We start from the raw sequence: 20354 nt of genomic DNA on the forward strand, positions 1-20354 counted from the left end.
GGCACGGACCCTTTGGAAAGAAGCCACCCGGGCGTCCAATGCACCTTTGAATAAAATGCCTCGGCTTCTTTGACTGCTCGTCGGAGCCTTTTACTCAGTCTGGCTTCGGTAACGGAGCAACCTGCGCTTCCGAGCACGCGTCTTCATCCGTGCACGCGCGAGGATGTACTGGACGCTAAAGAACAGCAAAGGTCAGAAAGAAGGATCGATACCCGTCATCAAGTAAACAGTCAGCCGGTCCGAACAAAAACACCACACCGAGGATGAGCAAACCGAAAATCCATCGAATGGTTTTTGCTTTAAGTCTAGGATGCTTCGTTATGGTCATATTCTATTTCAACAGCAACCTAAAACCAGGTGAGTAGAGAACAGACAGTCTCTCTCTCTCTCTCTCTCTCTCTCTCTCTCTCTCTCTCTCTCTCTCTCTCTCTCTCTCTCGCTATTGTGGCAAAATGTGTGAAAAAAATAGACATTTTGATAGTGTATGTGCAGTAGACGTGTCATGTCAATAAATAAATGTACAAATGTTTATACATACATATATTTATGTATGTGTATATATGTATTTATCGTGTCTTCTTTGTTTTATAAAAACCGTTGGGTCCCCCTCTGTTCATGAAAGTAAAACCCTCAGTGGTCAGAGAAATAAATTGAACCTACCAAAAAAAATAAAATAAAATAAATAAAAACATTAAAAAATGATGAAAATAGACCAATGGAAATCAGACATTGCTTTTGCATTGTGGTTCAAAAAATTTTTTTCAAAACCAAAACTTGCAAAAACGAGGTGACACGGTGGGCGACTGGTTAGTTCTGAGGTTGCGGGTTTGAATCTGGCCTCACATGTTCTCCCCATGCTTATGTGGGTTTTCTGCAGCTTCTCTGGTTTCCGCCCACTCTAATTTGTAATGGTTGTTGGTCTGCAGTAATTGCGCCCTGCGATTGGCTAGCGATTGGTGACCAGCTCAGGTCGTACTCTGCCTCTGCCCTGTGAGAGCTGGGATAAACTCCAGCACACCTGCCAACCCTACCCTTCCATCCATTATCTGAACCTCACGAGGGTCGTGGGGCGTGCTGGAGCCAATCCCAGCAGTCTTTGGGCAGCAGGCGGGGTACAACCTGAACTGGTTACCAGCCAATCGCAAGCCACACGTTGACGAACAACCATTCGTGCTCATATTCACACTTTAATGATTTCCTATTTCAGCAGCAAACATAAACGAAATGTGGAACTATCAAAACACGTTTATGGCTTTGAAAACTATAAAACCCCGTGACATGCAAAAATGAGATGAGGAACCATTTTATTACCCAAGTGCTTCGTGGATGATGACTGTTTCCTCAGCTGGGCGGGTAAACGTAAAAAGAAGTTGCAGCTGGTAGTTTGCCGAAAGCCAACCTTTTCCAGGTCTTTTGGCCACACACAATGGCCTCATTCAGACATACGTTGCAATATCCTGCCCCCCCCCAAAAAAAAAATGTATGTATCCCATGCTGGTTGGAGCGATGTGGGAGGGGAGTCAGTTCTGGAAATGTTCAATGTGGAACTTGAGTTATGTGTACAGTTGTTACAGATCCAAAAAAACAGAAAAAAGGACCTGCTTGATGTGGTGTGCATGAGCATACCATGCTGTCAGGCTCGTTCAAATTTCAGCTTCTATGCTTTGGAAGTATTTTTTGCATTGAATTTTGTTCCGTGCTTATGATATTAAAGTCAATATGTAGCTCGTCAATTAAAACAAACATTAGCGGCCCGTCTTGATCTATGAGTTAATAAAATGCTTTAGTTTTGTCAATGGAATATACCTTATCTTAATGTTGACAGAATATGGAACATATCGTTTATTATTGGAGGCTTGGGGCGGTTGCCCTGATTTTACAGATTGATCAAGATGAAAGAGGAAATGATACAGAAATGGATGCAATGCTGTTATTTTTGATGGCATTGTTAGGATCTTGTTTATGAATCTTTATTCCTCAAAGAAATGCTTCATGAATGTATACGTCATCAGTAATCTTGGTAGACGCAGATGTGAATTAAAGACGACTTGTTCTGATGGTTTGGACTCAATTATATTACTGGTGCACCTGTCTCATGCTCACTTCATACATTTCTTACCAGGAGGCCACAGAATTTGTAAAAAAAAACAAAAAACTAACTGCTCAGTACTTGCGCATCATTGACACACCTGTAGTACATCACAACAGTTTATAGTCTTTTTTTTGTTTTGTTTTTTATTTTCAACTCGGAGTGGCCAGCTCTCTTCTGCTAAAAAAAAAAAGGTCACATATGCAACCATTTTGGTTGCAGCCTTGAGACCCTTGAGACCCGATATTCACATTTTTAACCATTTTTTCCTCTCACACACACACACCCACACACACATATATATATATATATATATATATATATATATATATATATATATATATATATATATTAGAAAGGTGAATCGGTTTAGATCGTATTCAAGGATCAAAGAAAGCGATTAAAGCAGTCTTTGAATTCAAATATATTTATGGTTTATTAATTAATAATAAATTTCTTTTAAAAGCTTCCCAAAAATAAGATATGCAAATGAGCGCTAATGTAACATGTGCATATATTCTTCGAAGAGTCAATAAACGGTCATGTCAGCACCCTTTGCACTAACACCCTTAAAACAAACACATTTGTGGGCAAAATGATCAAGCTTCCCCTTGTACAGTGTCTCTCTCAGTAAAGCTTTTTGGCAGGAAAGGCCATGGCGGGGTTAGGGAGGGGGTTGCTTCTCTCAGTGCGACCAAAAAACAGAGGTCCGTTTATGACCGAGACAGGACGTACACACATCGTCTTCTATATATTTGGCATCGCCAAAGCGGCTGTTTCTGAACACGTCTCGAGGAATGCAGAGGAAAGGCCTTTGCACGTTCGGATCTAGACCGGGTTAAACCAATACGAATATTCCTTCCTTGCATTCGCTTTGGATGAATCTCAGTGGAACAGTGGGTGTGATGGTGTTGGGGGATTTCACAAACAGCAGATATATTGTAGTCTTCGGGAAACGCATTCCAAACATTAAAAAAAGTTGGAAAATTGCAAATTATAACCAAAGAAAAAAAAACTGTGTTGCAGCCGTATCAGTATTTCACATCATCCCCGCTGTGATGGCAACGAGAGGGTGACAAGGGAGTGGATTTTTCAATCTCATCCCACCTCACACACGCACAGAAAAAAAATCCCGTACCGTCCCGGACTAAAAATGTTTTCAAAAAAATCCTGTCCTGTGCCGCGTAAAATGACTCTCATCTCGTTGTGCTCCCGTTTTGGAAGTTAGCAACATTTCTTTAGAATGTTTACTCTATTTGAGGCAAGTACAATTTTCACCTACTTGCGCACGATTATCCATTATTTTCTTTTTTCAGCTTATATAGCAAAGATTCTTGAATAGGCACCCCATTTTTCAGTCCAGTGAAAAAATATTTACTCTGCAAGTCGACTTAAAGTGTGTGCCCCTAAATTTCAGGTTAGGAGTTGCCGTGCTTCTCGTAAAAAGAAACAAAAAAAAAAACCCAACATACTATATCTGTGATCATTTTCAGGGGAAGCGTCAGTAACGTTTAAAAGTTTGCACATTTTCCCTCAGATAATGTGTGAGTGCAAAGTCATTTTCAAATTTCAAGTCAACATTTATGGACTACACTGCTGGGAATTGCTTTGGCTTGTTTTCGTCTCGCAGCTGTCTTCGCAGATGGCACATTTCTCTGCAAGGGAGCTGTCGCAGGTGTCATTTTAGTTGTGCGCTCGCTCATAATTGTTGTTTTGGTATTTGCGTGTTTTTCTTCCACTTTAAAAAAAATATTATGTGCAGTCTACAAGTAAAAAGCAGCATTTTGCTTTTTTTATTTACAAGGTTGTCTTTTTCTTTGCAGTGGCTTTGCTTTTGTTTACGCTCTCTTGCATTGATTTGACTCATTCATTGAAATCTTTGCGAAAAAAATGAAACAAATGATAATTTAATCATTTGCGAGTCAAATTTTTTTTCTTTTATATTTTGTTGTATTTGTTTCTGCTTTTAATTATGAGCGCATATGCAAGGTTAGCACGTGTGAATTTTATGTCATGAACCCGTGACTTGCATTCAGTAAATATTCATATAAAATTAAAAATAATTTTAAAAAAACTTGTGGCAAGGTATCAAAGGGCTTTAGAATACTCAATCGATGCAAAAATGTCAGAAGCATGACAGATATCAAAATGTTCCCATCGGGATGTTGCCGGGGGGGGTGTGGCCATGGCCCCTCTTGGCCACCACGTGACTCCGCCCCTGCCCTCTGTGAACCAACCTTTTCGTGCATCATTGAAACGGCACAACTACAAAAAAATGTTGAAATGCACATCTGCATTTTTGCTCTCTAATCCTACCATTTTAAAATGGGATGTGTCGAGTCATCCGAAAGTCATCTCCTCTATTGTTACACTTGCAATCAATCTAATCATCATATTTTCCTCTACTTGATGCTTTAACTCTCAAAAATGTTTTTCCATCTTTGCATTTGCTTCTGAGCTCCTTCCAGCAGATTCTAATGACTGTTCCTTTTGTTTCCTCGTGTTACCTCAGCCTCGCAGCAACTTGGGGAAAGAAGCAATGGGCAGAAGCCCCGGAGGAGTCCTCTGCAAACGCTTTATGATGGCGACCAGGTAAGTGGCACTTCACCGGCTCCATCGCACCGCACTTTTCAAATCGGAGAATTCAAAGCCTTGTTTATTGGCATTTCTCAGACAGATTGACGGACGGACAGTCCTGCAGACTTTCGGAGACTTGAAATGCACTTTGACTGTTTTACAAATCAGACGAGTTTGCGAAATTAATTTCATTTAAAAATCTTGAAAACAACAACAGAATGTCAAGTCGCTTTCACAATAACGTTGAAAATAGAAACCAACATTGTGAATTGTTTGCCTTGGCAGGTTGAGTGCGGCATTTCAAATATCAGCCCTGCTTGTTTTCTCCAATGTGAGAACATTTGGCTTCCTGGGCTAATTTTCGGCATTTCCCGCCCAGAACATCCCGTGCTCGCTCAGTGGGGCCTTTTTGGATGCAATGAAGACACCAGGAATCAGTCCTAACAAAATGGCTCCAAGCCATACTTCCTTTTCAGCAACTCTTTCCTTCTGTGACAACACGTTTAATGGCCACTATTTTATGAGCTCCTAAGTGGTCACAATTGGGCCTCATATGGAGAGCAGAGAGCTATATGGCCGCTGTAATTGCAAGCTGTGACATTTTTTTTGTAGTCTGCTGCTAGAAAGGTTTTGGGATTACTTGACGTCAGGAATTGGTGGAAGTAAAGATCCGTGTCGTATTTTCATCGTATCGTGGCTTGGATAAGTACAAAGGCTATTTGCTTTGTGATATGTAGTCTTCTAAATTAAGAATCGTTTTCTCATTTCCAGATCTTGTCTTTTAGATTGATAATTGTTGTCTGTACTTTTCCCTTGGCTGCGTAACAGTTTATCAGGCTTTTACGTTTTAGTTTGGAGAAAAACGGTTTCGGCTAAGGCGATTTCGAGATAGTGAAAACTACGTCATCACGACCAAGAGGTTCGATGTTTAATGTGTATGAAATATTTATCATTGTACCCAATCATAGGTCTGAAAAGTATCAATTTTAATCAATTTCGCGTGACTAAGGTACAATGAATTTTATTGACATCATAAGACATTTGCGTACGAAGAACATGTAGATTAGTACGAAATGTAAAATATTTTGCGGTTTAAAAAAAAATGCATTTTCATATACACAATTACACATAAATGCAAAATTATGCTTGACGGCAAGACGTTTTTAAAAACTCCCCTTCAAAAAACCTCTTTCGTGTCCTTGCATTGTTACAGAAATAGCTTTTATTGTTTTTATGGTATAATGGCATTTTCGGTCATGTTTGCAAATGTCACTGTACATTGTGAAAAAAATCGCAAATCAAACCAAAATCGCAATATCTGTCAGAAAAATCGCAATACATTTCTTTCCTAAAATCGTTCAGCCGTCGTTTCAGCCTCTTCTGTTTGCTCCGTGTATTTCTTTAACAAAATCGAACAGCATGTTGACTTTATTTTTCTTCGATATAAAGCAGTTCAAATAAAGGTGCGTCCGAGTGGCTATATAAGAAAAACATGCCTTTGAATCGCAGCCACAATTATGCAAGTTGATGTAAAATGGGTTTCAAAGTTCAATTTGGTTTCACCTCATTGAATGCGGATCTCGACTTATGTACAAAACTCTCCTAATCTCCCCGGCGTGTTTTTCATGCCAATCACTGACGCTTTTGTACTTTTGTTTCAGAAACTAAAAAAGCTCCAACATCTTTGCTGAATTAGCTCGGTGACATGTATTGATGTGTTTGCCTTGGCCGTGTCAAGCTGCAGACAATGAAGAACTCAGCGGCTTTACTGAGGGATTTAAATGCAGAAGAAAGAAAAAGACGAATGACTCGAAAGGCATTTGACTTTTTTGAATGTAAAGTATAGAATGCAGTGGTCTTGCTGTCGGGATATATTTATTTTTCGATCGTTGAGTTACCAAGGCAATATTGATGCTGTATCCTCATATTCAGAGGAAGCAGATTGTCTTTTTTATGGCCCATCCGTAGTGTCACTCATTGGAGAATTTGCAATGGGATTTTGTTGTCGTCATCTACGTAGGTTGTTTGTAATTCATGTCAAGAAAAAGATTCCTCGAAACAAACCATTAAAATATTCAAAGCAAATGATTCGACTCCTGCTATGTTAGGAAACTAAAGAAGTCAGATGTGTAAATGTGATGAGATCTTGCCATCAAAAACAAAACATGGGCGCCATCCAGCAGCGACTCCTATATAACATGGAATATTTTCTTTTAATCTTTTTTCAACCCCTCTTTTTGCTGTGTTGAGGAATTTAATCATCCACTTTGGTTGCTTTTCATCCTCCAGCCACAAACAATTCTCCACAGATGATAGTTGGCGCACAGAATATACATTGAAATGCCCTTATACGGCCAAAGCATATGGAAAACTATCTTCAGCAAACATCATTCACTTGAAGATTAGATTTTTTTATTTTTTTTATGCTAACCTTTTCTTTTCATAAATTTCAGCAGTGCACAAGATAAACGTGCAATACTTGCAAGGAAATGCTTTCTACAAGACACGCTTGAAATCTCCTGGATGTATTTTGGGCCCATGAAACCAAGTTGAACTTTTTTTTTTTTGGTCATATGCAGATCGTCACCAAAAGGATAGCAAACGGTACCTAAAATGGAGGCAATTGTACCAATTTCCAATTGCAGCTCGAGTTCGCGCCAAACCGCCGTGCTTATGCAAACAAAATGCCAAAAAGAGCTCTGTGCTGACTTCCCTTTAATGGGAGAAAGAATTTTTTTTGGGGTGTTCAGGAAAAGTTGGGCCATTAGATACGTCATGTTTTCAGCGGTGCTATGATGTTCCGTATTGTGGTTACTCACTTAATTTCGCACCAAACCTTATCAGAGAACACCAAGGACTTTGCCCGAGGACTTAAATAAATCCCTGGGAGATATCAAAACACTGATGATAGTTTATTTTTGTTAATATTGAGAAATGGAGAATAATGGGCTGCAGCTATTTATTTTTTATTTTTTTTGCATCAAGGTTAACCGGCAGGTGCTTGAACTCCATCTAAGGTTCATGTACGCCTTTAGTCTGATAGACTTTTATGGATATAAATGTGCTTGTTTTAGCTTAGCACATTATTTAGCTAAGCGCATTCTTTAGCTTAGCGTGTCATGATGAACCACGTGACAATCCTTAACATGAGCTAGCTCAAAAACAGACCAGATGCTGATTTTCTCCGGAGATGTCCACATTTAGAGACCTGTAAGAATTTGAAAATAATAATGATAGTTTTGATTATTTTTACAAATGAATCTTTATAGAAAAGCGAGTACAAAATGACAAGCAAACATATTTGGTGAGGGGCTTTCTGTCATGATCTGTCTTTGTTGTTTTTGGGTTCGTATTTGGTTTCATGCTTTTGGCCTTGTGTTCCTGTGTGTCTTCTGTCTCGTCAAGTCGATCGTGTCCACCTGTGTTCGTTGACCCAAGACAATCAGGTCCTTCCAACCCTCTGCGTCTTGTCCAGGTGCTCCTCGTTGTCTCGTCAATTTGTTTGTATTTAGTTCCCTGTTTCTTGTCGTTGTCGCTGTGTGATGTTCATGTCCTTCATGTCCTTGTTCTCATGCTGGTCTCACAGTCCGAGTTGCCTTTCGTCAAGTTGTTGTTTTTTGTTCATGCACTTTTTTGATCATTTAGTTTTTCAAAGTTCCTTGTTTGCCTTTCGTTTTTGTTGATTAAATACCCTTTACGCTCCTCCTCAACCTCCACCTCACCGTGACACTTTTCTGCTGCTCTCTACTTTTGTTCTGTTTATCTTGATTTCATTACTGCCGTAACCTGATCTTCAACTCGACCCCCTTCACAACTATCATGGCTGAATAAGCAGAGACCTATTTTTTTACGGGAGAGAAATACTCTGCATTGTCTTTTTCCAGTTTGATCTTTCAGAATATGTAGGAATTTCAGGTTTAGCTTTTAGCACAAACGACCCAGAAATATCTAGACATCCCACCCAGTGCTCACGTCAAGGAAGGGCGGTTTGAGACGAGCGGGACACTATGCAAAAAAAAAAAGTCTGCAGATGTATTCTTGAGATCTCCGGGCAAATACAGAGAGCCACACATAGAGTCAAAGTGAAGCTCAACATTCTGACCGCAGCAGGCTGAGCAAATCCAAAAACTAAATCTGGTGTTTGTGTCGCGTGAAGGACAAGTTGTACTAGAGAACTACATGTGCTACAGTATGAATTTGATTTCACCGTTCACATGTCGCAACACGGCTACGAGCCGATAAAATCTCAAATGCCGGCCGGGTACAGAATTGCATGTTCTCGCCAAATGCGTTTGAGCATTCCGCTTCGTTTGATTCGCTGTCATTATACCGCAGACGTGATCATAACGCAAATGTGCATTTGTGCTCACGGGGAGGGGGCGGGGCTTCGCTTCTTGCCGACGACAACCTTTCCGATGGCAAACGTAACTGGTATGCCGAGCTCCTTGCTCACTTGTCTCCAAGCCTGGTAACTTTTTATTTTATTTTATTTTATTTTTTTAGTAGCTGGCCGTGTTGTAAAGCGCTAGATGTTCAGTTGTCCACAGATGGCAACGATAATTTTCTCTTCCATTCTTCTTCCTTCTGTTTTCGAACAACCCAAGTGTACATGACGCTGAGTGTGACGTAGTCCGTCCCGTAGCTGATTGGCTGCCGCGACACGTGAAGAAAGTCAAAAAATTTTAACCGCGTTGAAAAGGCAAATTATCGATGCTTCGCTGCGTGTCGCATTGCTCCAAATGCATCATTCCCACTGACCTCAAACTCCGTTGACTTCAATTTAACCGCGCCCCGCCGGACACGCTCGCAACGAATTTGCTGTGAACGTAGCATAACAATTTTCACGTGCTGTTGGTTGGTGTGTTTTGCGTGATTACGATCTTTTGCGAAGATCCCAAATATAACCTACGAGATTGTGTGTTGACGCACGCATTTCATTTGGACTTCCAAATGAGAGGTTTCTCAGTTCCCACGTTTCTTTCTTCGTAGGTTGAGTCAGCACTGCAGGCGATCCATCAAAGCCGACGGGAGTTTTTAGAAGAAGCCTGCCGCTCCTACACCCGAAAGCGGAGAGTCCTTATCCCGGAAGACCTTAAGCATGTTATCGTGGATGACCAGCATGGCTTGCTGTACTGCTACGTACCCAAAGTGGCCTGCACCAACTGGAAGCGAGTATTCATGGTTCTGACTGGCGCCGCCGGATCCCACCGAGACCCGTTGGGGATCCCGGCAAATGAGGCCCACGTGTCAGGAAACCTGCGCACCTTGTCCGAGTACTCGCCTTCCCAGATCAACCAACGCCTACGCTCCTACTTGAAGTTTGTGTTCGTACGTGAGCCATTCGAGCGGCTCGTCTCCGCTTACCGGAACAAATTCACGCGAAGCTACAACACGGCCTTCCACAAACGATACGGCACCAAGATAGTGAGCCGGCACCGGCCTAACCCGCAGCCAGAAGCTCTGGAGAAAGGTGACGACGTTTCCTTTGAGGAGTTTGTGTATTACCTGGTAGACCCGGCCACCCAGATTGAAGAACCCTTCAATGAGCACTGGGAACGGGTGCACTCGCTGTGCCACCCTTGCCTCATCCACTACGACGTGGTGGGAAAATATGAGACACTGGAGCAGGACTCCAGCTACGTGCTACGGCTGGCTGGCGTGGACGACCAGGTCCGATTTCCCGCCTCGCCCAAAAGCGCCAGGACTACGGGAGACATGGCAGCGCAGCTCTTCCTCAACCTCAGCCCCTTCTATCAGAAAAAGTTATATAACCTCTTTCGCATGGACTTCCTGTTATTTAACTACTCTGTGCCAGCATACCTCAAGTTTTGACGAGGCAGAGGTGTTGTGAGGTGCATCCATAGGCGTTGGATGAAGATGCCGTTTGACAACACGAATAAAGAAGAATTTCTATGTATATACCATATTTTCCGGACTATAAGGCGCACCAGGCTATAGGCCGGAGTTTTCTTTGTTTCAAAAGATGAGTTGTTTACTGCATGTCCAGAACGATTTTGTAGATTGTTAAAACAGTGCCTTTTAACACGGCAACAACTTTGCTCATTAAAATAGAACAGACCCAAGAATAAAAAATAAAAAAAATCAAGATTTATTTCGCGTATTTTCTGAACTATAGAGCGCCCCTAGTGGTGAAAGAAAAATCCACAGACAAACCGCCCCGTTGTATTAGCCACATGGTTCAAAATCTAAGAAAAAAAGTCGCGGCTTATAGTCTGGAAAATCCGGTCTATTTGTTTGTACAGGTGAACCACAGCATTGTAGAACACAGAATAGTTAAACACAAGATGAAAAGAGGTACTAATTCATGTTTTACTGTAAACGATGATCAAGTGAGTGCGTACTAGTCTGTGATTGTGTGAACAATTTCATTTTAAATTTGAGGTGTTTCTTTTTTTTTTCCTGGTGAATTTGCACAACAAATGTGATTTCTCTGTTGGGGGCGACGTTACAACAGCACAATGAATGTTTCCAATTACATTTGGACAGTGAATGTCTTATATGTGCCTTTTGATGGTCAACCTCATTTTGACCCCCAGAGAAAGAAAATAATTTGTAAATGTGCCTGTGTTTCATTTTATAATGTTGTTCCATTTTTTTTTATTTATTGTGCTATTTCTCTCTGAATTGCATCATATCAGCCACAAAATGTTGGTGTCATTTTCAAATAAATGTCAGCCAGCAACAAAATTTATTGGATGAAGTATTGGAAGTATGACTGCAACACGAAAACATGACAATGCGGACTGACATTTCGGCACGGTTCTATACATTTGAAATACAAACCAAAAAAAGGGGGGGGGGGGGGGAAACTATGCAGAAGTGGAAACTTCATGCGTCCAAATGTATTGGAACAATGAAACAAATTATTTCATTTACACAGTAGTCTGAAAACATTTGAGCGTGATGTTAAAAAAATGACCATGAGCTCAATATTTTAGCTTTCATTTCAAGTATTTCTTTCTCGTGCTGCGCGTCTCGTGTGTGTTTGTTCGCAGGGTTGAATATACACTTGGGTTGCTTTGAGCTGATCTCTTGTTCTTTTAAAGTCAAACCCAAATGTTTTCAGAGTACAGAAATATGTAACACACAGCAGATTTCGCCCAGTTCTTGGATATATATAATATCCCAGTTTATGGACACGCAGAACTACAAAATCGGACAATAGGTGAAAAATCCCAACACGACAGAGTAACATTGACATTGGTTGTGACATCTCAATATTTTCACTGAAATTAAACTAAAGCTACATTATACATCTGGCTCAGAGTGAGCTAGCAAATATTGAAACCTTTATTACCGTTTAACCAAAAGTTGAGGCGGTAACTCAGAGATGAGCGAAATCAAACCAACTCTTTAAGTTTGACCTAACTACAAAAAGCTTACTTCCCCCTGCCATCCTCTAAATATAAAACCCGTGTTATTAAATAGTCTTCTAATGGGATATTTGTTTCCTGTTTGGCACTTTTTATACTTGGATTAGTAATTGCTATCAAACATTGATCTCTTATACGGTATTATTTATCCCTAACGAGGTTAGCAAGGTCAAGCTAGGTCATCATGTACATAGCTTTAATACTTTAAGTCACTAATCTGAGTCTTTGGACTTAAATAACTACATTAAGGCCTACATGACAATTAAAATATTGTCAAACATTATTAACTAGCCAGTAGAAAGTGCTGAGTGTGTTTTTAATACCACTTCCATCCTCATTAGCTTGTATTTACTTGCGTATTAGCATTTTAGCTCCAGAGCAGCAAGCAACACATCCTGCTGAAGGATGGATTACTTAATGTCACAGTGATCACCCGTAAGATACCTCCCCAATGCTAAAGTTCTGCACGGGTGGACAAGCTAGCTTCCCGGACATTGACGGTCTTGATGAAATCCCGACTCCTCAGAAGCTGATCTTCTGAATCAGTCTGAAACTTAGGGCCAGAAAAGCCGTTCCCAGCAGGTCACCCAATGCTGTCAGGTAGGGGATGGAGAAGTTGTCCGGGTCCAAGCCCCTTCGCCACAAGCACCTCACCAGCAGGTTGGCGACATGCAGAAGAATCACCACCTGGTCAATGACAACAACGTGATGAGACATCTTGCAAGGACATCCTCAATTTTTTGAGTTTGGTTATTTGTCAAACTTTACAATCGGGGTTTTCTAGACTTAAGTGAAGGCTGTTTTTGGACTGTAAGAATTCCAACAACTGACTGTTAAAATGACAAACTTTGTGGTTATCCAACCCGATCATTCACACTGTATTCCTAATTATGATTCTTTCATTTTCATGTGTTATGACACAATTGGCATGATCAAGATTGATTTAAAAAAAAAAAAGTCTTATTCATAAGTCACTTACAATATATAATAATATTAATATTAAATAAAATATGATTTATTATTAAGATATTTAATTTTAATAATTGTTGGTAATTATTAATAGAAAATAGTAATGATATAATATACAATACAATACAATACAGCGTAAACGTTCCACTGCTCTGAGCTAGCAGCAGTTGAGGAATTCAGTTGAACGAGCACGGAAATATGATCTCACCTGAAGCAGTGCTGCCGATAAGTAACAAACGACGAAGGCAGCTGTCATGGGTGCGTGCCCCGCCTGCAGAAGACGGATCATGTATAGGAAAAGAAGGTGACCTGGGACGACAAGCGTGGCTAGGACTCTGGCGGATTTGGAATTCACGTCTGAACAGATGCAAAAAGAAAATGAAGTCAATATATTTCGACGACTAATCGTAAAACGGTACAGCAGCCACAAACTACTTTCCCCCTCTTCGTTCAAATGTTGTCACGTGTAACGTGTCTTTTTCTTTCTGGGATTTTTTGACCTGATGAAAAGAAAGTAGCACAAGGTCCAGGACAGTCGGTGGCGATTTTAAATGGCAGAGCTCCAGGAGCGCTCCAATAGTGAAGGTAGGTTGACATCCTGCTGGCCTGGATGGCGACCAGATTTCCTCCAACACCTACGGAACATAAAAAAAAATATGCTTATATCAAGAACAATGGGTTCGCAATGATTTTCTGTTGAGTTTAGGGTGATTGTTTTGAATAGTTTTTTTTATGCTTTAATTTGAGTTTTTTTCTTTTTTTTTTTCCAAATATCAAAATACGCAATTTGTTGACAAGCTTCTCTAACCATTATCAGGTTAGTCATTTAAGCCTCGCGCTATCTACGTTAACATCTGCTTTGTAAAATTAATTTCTGTATGTAATTACGAATTTATAATTCTTATCCTTGAATAATCAATTCATTTACTAGAATGTCCGTTGATGATATTAGTTGAGGACTTTTCTAAGCATCCATTTTCTATACCGCTTGAATGAGACATGAGGTACACACATATAAATAAACAACCGCTGACATTCAAATTCCCGCAGATAAATGCTCATTCCACGCTGGATTTTGACTTTAAAGCACATGTGCTAACCACGAAAACTGATTTAATGACCACTAACCATAATAGAATTGCCAAGTCTGGTGATTCAAGTTGCAAACATTAACTTGTCTCCGTAGTTTATTCTCCTCACCATTGATAACTGGAGTGAACACTGCCATCCCCTCAAAGTTTGGATTGCTCACTGTCTTATCCAGAATCAGACCACCAACACTGCAAACAACACAAATCGAACAAACGACGTGATCTTGTCTGAGAGGAGAGAATGTCAAACTGCCGACTCACCTGCTGATCGACATGGCCAAAATGACTGGCAGCCAGCCTGACCTTAGGACTTCTCCGATCGGCGGAGACTGGCGGGCGATGAGGACCCACACTGGCGCGAGAAGCAGGAAAAAGGCACACACCGCAAGAGGCAGGTACCACATGTCTGGATATTTTTACACAACAAAATCGGTTGATATACTGCTGATCTTCGTTTGGGCTGTGGGTGAGCTGCAGCATAACCCCAGCTGACTTCAGGCAAGAGGCGGGGTACACCCTGGTTCCTGACCAATCGCAGGGTACATGCGAGCTAGCAACCACCGTAGGTTCATTTAGAGCAAGGACGGGCCGCTGTCCCACCCGGAGTGGCCCTCGATTCATTTTTTATCACAAAAATGGTTACTGTAGCGGAGCAGTTGAAAGTTGTAATCACAGTGTTCACCACTAGATGGCAGACATCACTCACTGCGAATGATGCAATTAAAAAAATTAAATTAAATTAAAAAATAAAGTATGGTAAATGCCACTTGTATATTTCAGGACACCCAAAGTCATTTTACACGTGGAAAATAAATATAAATATAATAAATCCCACAAAGTAAAAAAAAATTTCAAACGGTTTCCCTGTCTTGATCAAGTTTACTCAGATACTTAGTCAGTTAAGCCAGGGTTAAATTGGAAATTATTCCATGTATATTTTTTTCAACGCATTCGTTGCAAGAGAAGAGAATTAATTTCCCCTGTAAAGTTTCTGGGGAAGCAACACGCAATCGTAATTTGCTCTCTCACCTCTGTAGCAGAGAAAGAAGCTGCTGACCCCAGCGAGCAAAGACAAAGTGATGACATCACCCAGGCTGGCAGCGATGGGCGTGGCCACATTATCTGGGTTGACGCCCACTCTCCTGGAGCCGATGATCACGGCCACCATCACCAGACCTGCTCTTGTTGCAAGATGAAGACGGCGCTGTTACTTTTCTGCGTCTGCATCAACGACGTCTGTTGCGCTTTGGTCTGACCTAGAGACAGCGCCGCAATAAAGGCGACGGTGACGCTGCTGGCACACAGGATGGCGGCGTGGACGACATCCACTCCACCTCTCGTCAGACCTCCGAGACTCACTGCCGCCACGGCGGCCAGGAAACCGACAACCGTGGCCTGGACCTTGGTGGGAACACATCACGTTCATCACAATACATCACGCTGGCGTCGAGCGGTATTCTTCTCCTTTTTAAAGTCTCATCAATGGAAATTCTTGAACTTTGCTTCATCGTTTTTTCACCTTCACAATGAATGATGGACGAGCAACAAAACCAAATATCAGTACCAACCAGCCTTATTTTAAGATTTTGGCTACTTGCAGAGGTCGCCGATACCAACTGTCGATACTTTGACAAATAATCTCACATTGAGTAAGTCCTTCTCGGCAGTAGCCGTGTTTTAATTGACTGATACAACTGTTGTGTTTTTTATTTAAATTTCATCAAGAAATGTCATGAAAATCAGTTCAAAGAAATGTCTTTCTGCCGTTTACTTACTGAATGCACGGGAAAATGTAACTTTGTATTATTTTTAGCAGTTAGGCACATTTAATTCATAATAAAGAATCTTTTTACAATATCTGAATGTTGTCTTTGTGATCAATATTTTTTTGTGTGCTTTTTCGGTTAATTGAAGACTTTTTTTTTTTTTTGCTTGTTTGTCTAAATGTGCCTCTTCACTCAAACTCAAATGGGCCGGGCTCCGGTTGAAAGCGGCTGTGAGACGTGTTTCTCACCTGGATGAGAGCCAAATTACAGCAAATTGTCCTCCGCTGCTGCTGAGGTTCCTGCAGCTGCCCGATGTTGGCCTGCATGTGGAAGCATCACAAGCACTGTTGTGAAATTTTAGACATTTGCACTTCTTCTTGAAGGCTGATGTTTTTGTCTGCATATTTACGTTTTTTTTTTTTTTTTATAAATTATTGTGTTGATTATAATTTGATTTACGCACATTGACGTTCAACAATGCTTGACCTTCCTGCAGTTTAGCAAAACACGACTCTTGAGAATGTAAAACAACAAACATTGTCACATCAGCACTCGAGCGAGTGTGCACGCGTTTGCACTCACGGCTGTTGACAGTCTGGATGCCAAAGTCATCTCCAGATTCCCCTTCAGGCCCACCAAGGCTGGAACCAAAATGAACACCTCTGAGATCTCTTCAAACACTGCCCAGTGCTGGAAAACAACACGAAAAAATCGAAATAACGTCATTTTTAATGCTTTTAAATGACTGTGTTTGAATTGGAATATTTGCTGACCAGCCTGGGAACGTCATCTGCCATTCGTCTCAAAACTACACGGGTAAATTCTTTTCCGTACAAACTTTGAAGCATGCTAAAATTCAAGTATGAATTCTTCTCTAACGTACTGCGGCAACATTAGAACGTAAACCATTAGAAAAACCAGACTCTCCCGCGTCCAAACTTTATCGCTTCTTTTTCATACTTGCACTGTTTCCATGACAACCCCGGCCGCCACCATGCGCAGCCCGGATACGGTGCAAGGCGCCGAGACCTGGCCTGCGATGATCCGAGCGCTCGCTGGCGGGAAGCCTGGACCTGAGCGGGTCCGTTTGCAGGTGAAGCCTCTCAGCTTCTTCCCTTGGAAACAAAACCGCAGCGCCAGATGGGTCGCCGGCATCACTGCTCATTCTCTTCGGGAAATCTTCTGTTGGGGGTTAGGAATTCAGATATGAGGGAACACTTCTCTCTCAGCGCTTTGTTGCTGTCGAAGTTCTTGGCCAGTGTCACTTTTGCAAAAGATGCAGGAATGCTTCTTGGACCCCTCGAAAGCAGGAAGTGCACATTCGACGCACACGCACACACACACGGTCGCACGCGTGACAGCAGGTCTGCGACGCCTCTTTTAACACTTTGAGACTGACACACTCTCACTCACGCGCACACTCACACACAGGCTCCTCACACTTCGCTTTTGAGTAGCCGGGCGGCCGAGGTCGAGCGCTGGAAGCCAGGCTTGTCCCGGGGCCGAAAAAGGCTCCACGTCCGATGAGACAAGGACATCCAGAAGGCCAGGAGCTTCCTCTCGGTCCTCATTTGTTCCTTGTCGTTCGACTCGGTCCGCAGCACCCTCTCTTGGGGAAGCGGAAGCGCCTTTTTCAGTTTCATGAGGGCAAAGCTGGAATGTCGCAGAGTCACAAAGTCCCGAGATGAAGGAAGAAGTCAGAGCAAGGCTGCTGACGTTCTGTCTTCGGCATTCCTCTTAGTTCTTCTCGATTGTTTTTCAGAGAGTGCCGCTGTCCTCTTCTCTTGTGTTGTGTTCTGCTCTGCCCTCACTCTTGTGTAGCTCCGCCTCCGCCTGCTCTTCGATGTCCTCGGTGCGTGACGCATTTCCAAGCGGCAGGTGCTCTACCTGTCATTGGCATGTGCTGCTGATGCTGCTGCTGCTGCAGCCTAAAAAGATTCCAGCGTGTTCCAGGGGACACTTTTCGAAAGTGTACTTTTAACTCATTCCTGACCAGCCGAGTAAAAACAAAAAAAAACAAAATGGATCTTTGACGTCTTTAGCCGTCAATGGCATTAAATGAGTTTTCAGTGTGTTAGCCTTTTTTTTTTTTGGTAAATGACAAACATGTGAGGAATAGAAAGCCTGCAGTGTCGCAATGACCTCCCACACCACTCTCACATGCACACTCGCAATGACTCAGCTAAAATTTGACTTTGGGCACGTGGGACATTGCTCTGACTGTTTTCATTTTTTTTTTTTCTCGTCAGCTGCCTCTTCTGACTTTTGGCTGCAATTTGAATAATGAGGCTGCAGAAGAATAGCTCATCCCCAGTAACACTTTCACTGGCCTCAAGACGAGTGGCATAACAAATGGATGTATTTATGGATATTAAATATCATTTTGCATATTCCAAAACATTTCTCGAATCATGATTTATCCATCTAGTTTATTTCTATCCCCGTTGCATTCTCCATTCTCCGCATTTCGGACTCGTCAAAGTGTCAAAGTGTATATTTGTCCTTGTTTGTATGGAGCTTGGTCACCCGCGCGCGGTCGCTGCGACCGCCAAACAGCTGAAGCTCACAAATCGAATCTTGGCACAGTCAGACAGCGACGAGAACGCACAGAGACAGATGTTAACAGCTTGTTGAACCCCCCCAGGTGCTTTCTTGACACTTATTCTTATGATGAGGAGTTTTATTCTTCTTTGCTTCAGATGACAAAACTTTGACAAATTAGTTTGGCACAAAGTAAGCAAGAGGGTATTTTTGGACTGGATCATTTTTTCATTTCATTTTTCATCATTTTCACTTTGGAATTAAAAGGGAAGATGGAGCCAGCATCAGATGTGTCTTGAGAGGTAAATGCAACCTGGATAAAAATCCTGGTCATCCCAAATCTGACCCAAATGAGACAAAAGTCACGCCTCCTTATCCGAAAACGTTCCGTGTCTGCAAAACTTATTTTCTGTCACTGACCTGCACTCGGTCCAACAGAATGCCAGCCGTCACCATGCCGAGCCCGGCCAGCATGTATGACGGCATCACCTGCAGGCAGATCATCCGGGAAGATTCTTTATGTGATGAAATGGGGAACTTTGTCTCAAGCATTGTCAGCGTGGCGTTAACAAGTGCGCTAATTTTCAAAATGCAGCCACCGGAAATGCGGATAGCGTTGAAAGATCGGATCCCTGCTCAGGATGAAGTGTGACAAGTTCCTCGTATCATGGGCAGTGGTGGGTGGAGTCCACCTTTTGCTCAAAGTCCGCTTGGAAAGGCTCCAGCGCTCCATAAACCTGAAGAGGATAAGCGGTCTAGAAAATGCCAAGACGGATGGATTTCAGGCTCGTAAAACAGCTTTGAATGTTTTCAGTGTGTCGGCTCTGAATTCGTAAAATGAGCTTTGATCACAACGCCGGACAATCGAGAAGAAGTTTAGAGCTTATCTGGTGTGATTAGAATTTCTTGTGCCTTCGTGGGATCTTAAATGTTAAAAGATTTTCCTTCAAATGCAATCTTGCCACTTGGATAGACAACACACCACCAAACACAAGGTCACATTTAGCCAAGTGTTAAATAGCGCCACCTAAAACATTAAATTCAATCTAAAGTTGTGTTGTTTTTTTTACCTATAAATCAGTTTAATCCATACTTTAAAGCAAATAAACAACACGTCAAGCCGTGTTTCCGACCCAGCGCAAGTCTCGGGAAAAGTGACATATGTAACTGTCTTCGTTGCATTTGCGCCGTTGTGGGAGTGAACACAGCAAGCGTCTTTCCCAGTCAATGGATGCCACTCCGCTCATTTGTTTTAAATTCAGCGCAGGAGAAGCGCTCGGTGGAAACATAAAAGGACTCGTTGGAGTCCATAGAGGAGACCGCCGCCCACCCCCAATTGCACGCCGTGTTTCGCTTTAAAAATGCATGTTGTATTAATATTGCACGCTAAAATGAATTCAATTGCTGTGCAACAGAAAATTGCCTGTCATAAAATTGATTAAAAATTTTTTTAAAAATCATAAAATTCCTTGTTGTAACAAAGGAAAATTGTCAATTCAATTTATAAGACAGTACTGAAATTCTGATAGTTTTAGAAATTGCTTCAGCTCTAATCCCAACAGACAGTTGGAACTGTATCGCCCAAAGTCAACTTTACTTGAGTCAAATGAGACGAAACCACTGCGAGTATTATTAGAGAAGGAAGGGACAGCCCACCACTATCTGCTATAAATATTCTCTCGACACCTCCCATGCCCCGGGAAAGGTTTCAAGTTAAATGTGAAGGGCTAAGCTGAAAGTTGTCATCAGCTTTTGTTGACCAGACATATGTTTGACTTTTTTTTGTATTGTTAGATTTTTCTTTTCTACAGAGTTGAACTGACATTTTGCTGCATCCAGTAACAAAACATCTGAACAAACAGAAGGCGTTCCAACAGGAAAAGGTTTGTGCATATTTATTTATTTTTTTACTGTTATGTTGTTTTTA

At 41.7% G+C, this 20354-nt stretch overlaps 3 protein-coding genes across 7 annotated transcripts in view; 2 read left to right on the forward strand and 1 right to left on the reverse strand.

Moving 5' to 3' along the window:
- Window positions 1-11471, forward strand: chst13 (carbohydrate (chondroitin 4) sulfotransferase 13). Its single transcript, XM_088308563.1, has 3 exons — window positions 1-357; window positions 4602-4681; window positions 9656-11471. The coding sequence occupies exons 1-3, from the start codon at window positions 264-266 to the stop codon at window positions 10496-10498; spliced, it is 1017 nt and encodes a 338-aa protein (XP_088164689.1). The 5' UTR covers window positions 1-263; the 3' UTR covers window positions 10499-11471.
- Window positions 11346-19068, reverse strand: LOC148326716 (solute carrier family 41 member 1-like). 3 transcript variants are annotated; one of them, XM_088308557.1, is made up of 10 exons: window positions 18848-19068; window positions 16469-16576; window positions 16135-16206; window positions 15377-15521; window positions 15150-15296; window positions 14382-14526; window positions 14230-14309; window positions 13530-13664; window positions 13238-13386; window positions 11346-12747 (listed from the first exon to the last, which is right to left on the reverse strand). In XM_088308557.1, exons 1-10 carry the CDS (start codon window positions 18977-18979, stop codon window positions 12583-12585), a joined length of 1278 nt encoding a protein of 425 aa, XP_088164683.1. In that variant the 5' UTR covers window positions 18980-19068; the 3' UTR covers window positions 11346-12582. The 3 variants fall into 3 exon arrangements, with proteins under 3 accessions (XP_088164683.1, XP_088164682.1, XP_088164681.1); XM_088308556.1 differs by lacking the exon at window positions 18848-19068 and adding an exon at window positions 16847-17959; XM_088308555.1 differs by lacking the exon at window positions 18848-19068 and adding an exon at window positions 16851-17956.
- The window catches only part of ppp1r3db (protein phosphatase 1, regulatory subunit 3Db), a 21142-nt gene continuing 19291 nt past the window's right edge, over window positions 18504-20354 (forward strand). For all 3 annotated transcript variants that reach the window (XR_015845775.1, XR_015845776.1, XM_088308565.1), the window contains exons 1-2: window positions 18504-18729; window positions 18866-20310. The gene's annotated coding sequence lies outside the window, so the exon portion shown is untranslated. The remainder of the gene's footprint in view (window positions 18730-18865; window positions 20311-20354) is intronic.

Source organism: Idiotropiscis lumnitzeri, chromosome 11 (assembly GCF_059441095.1).
Source record: "Idiotropiscis lumnitzeri isolate Australia: NSW breed Sydney's pygmy pipehorse chromosome 11, RoL_Ilum_1.0, whole genome shotgun sequence".
In the NCBI taxonomy this organism is placed as follows: Eukaryota; Metazoa; Chordata; class Actinopteri; order Syngnathiformes; family Syngnathidae; genus Idiotropiscis; species Idiotropiscis lumnitzeri.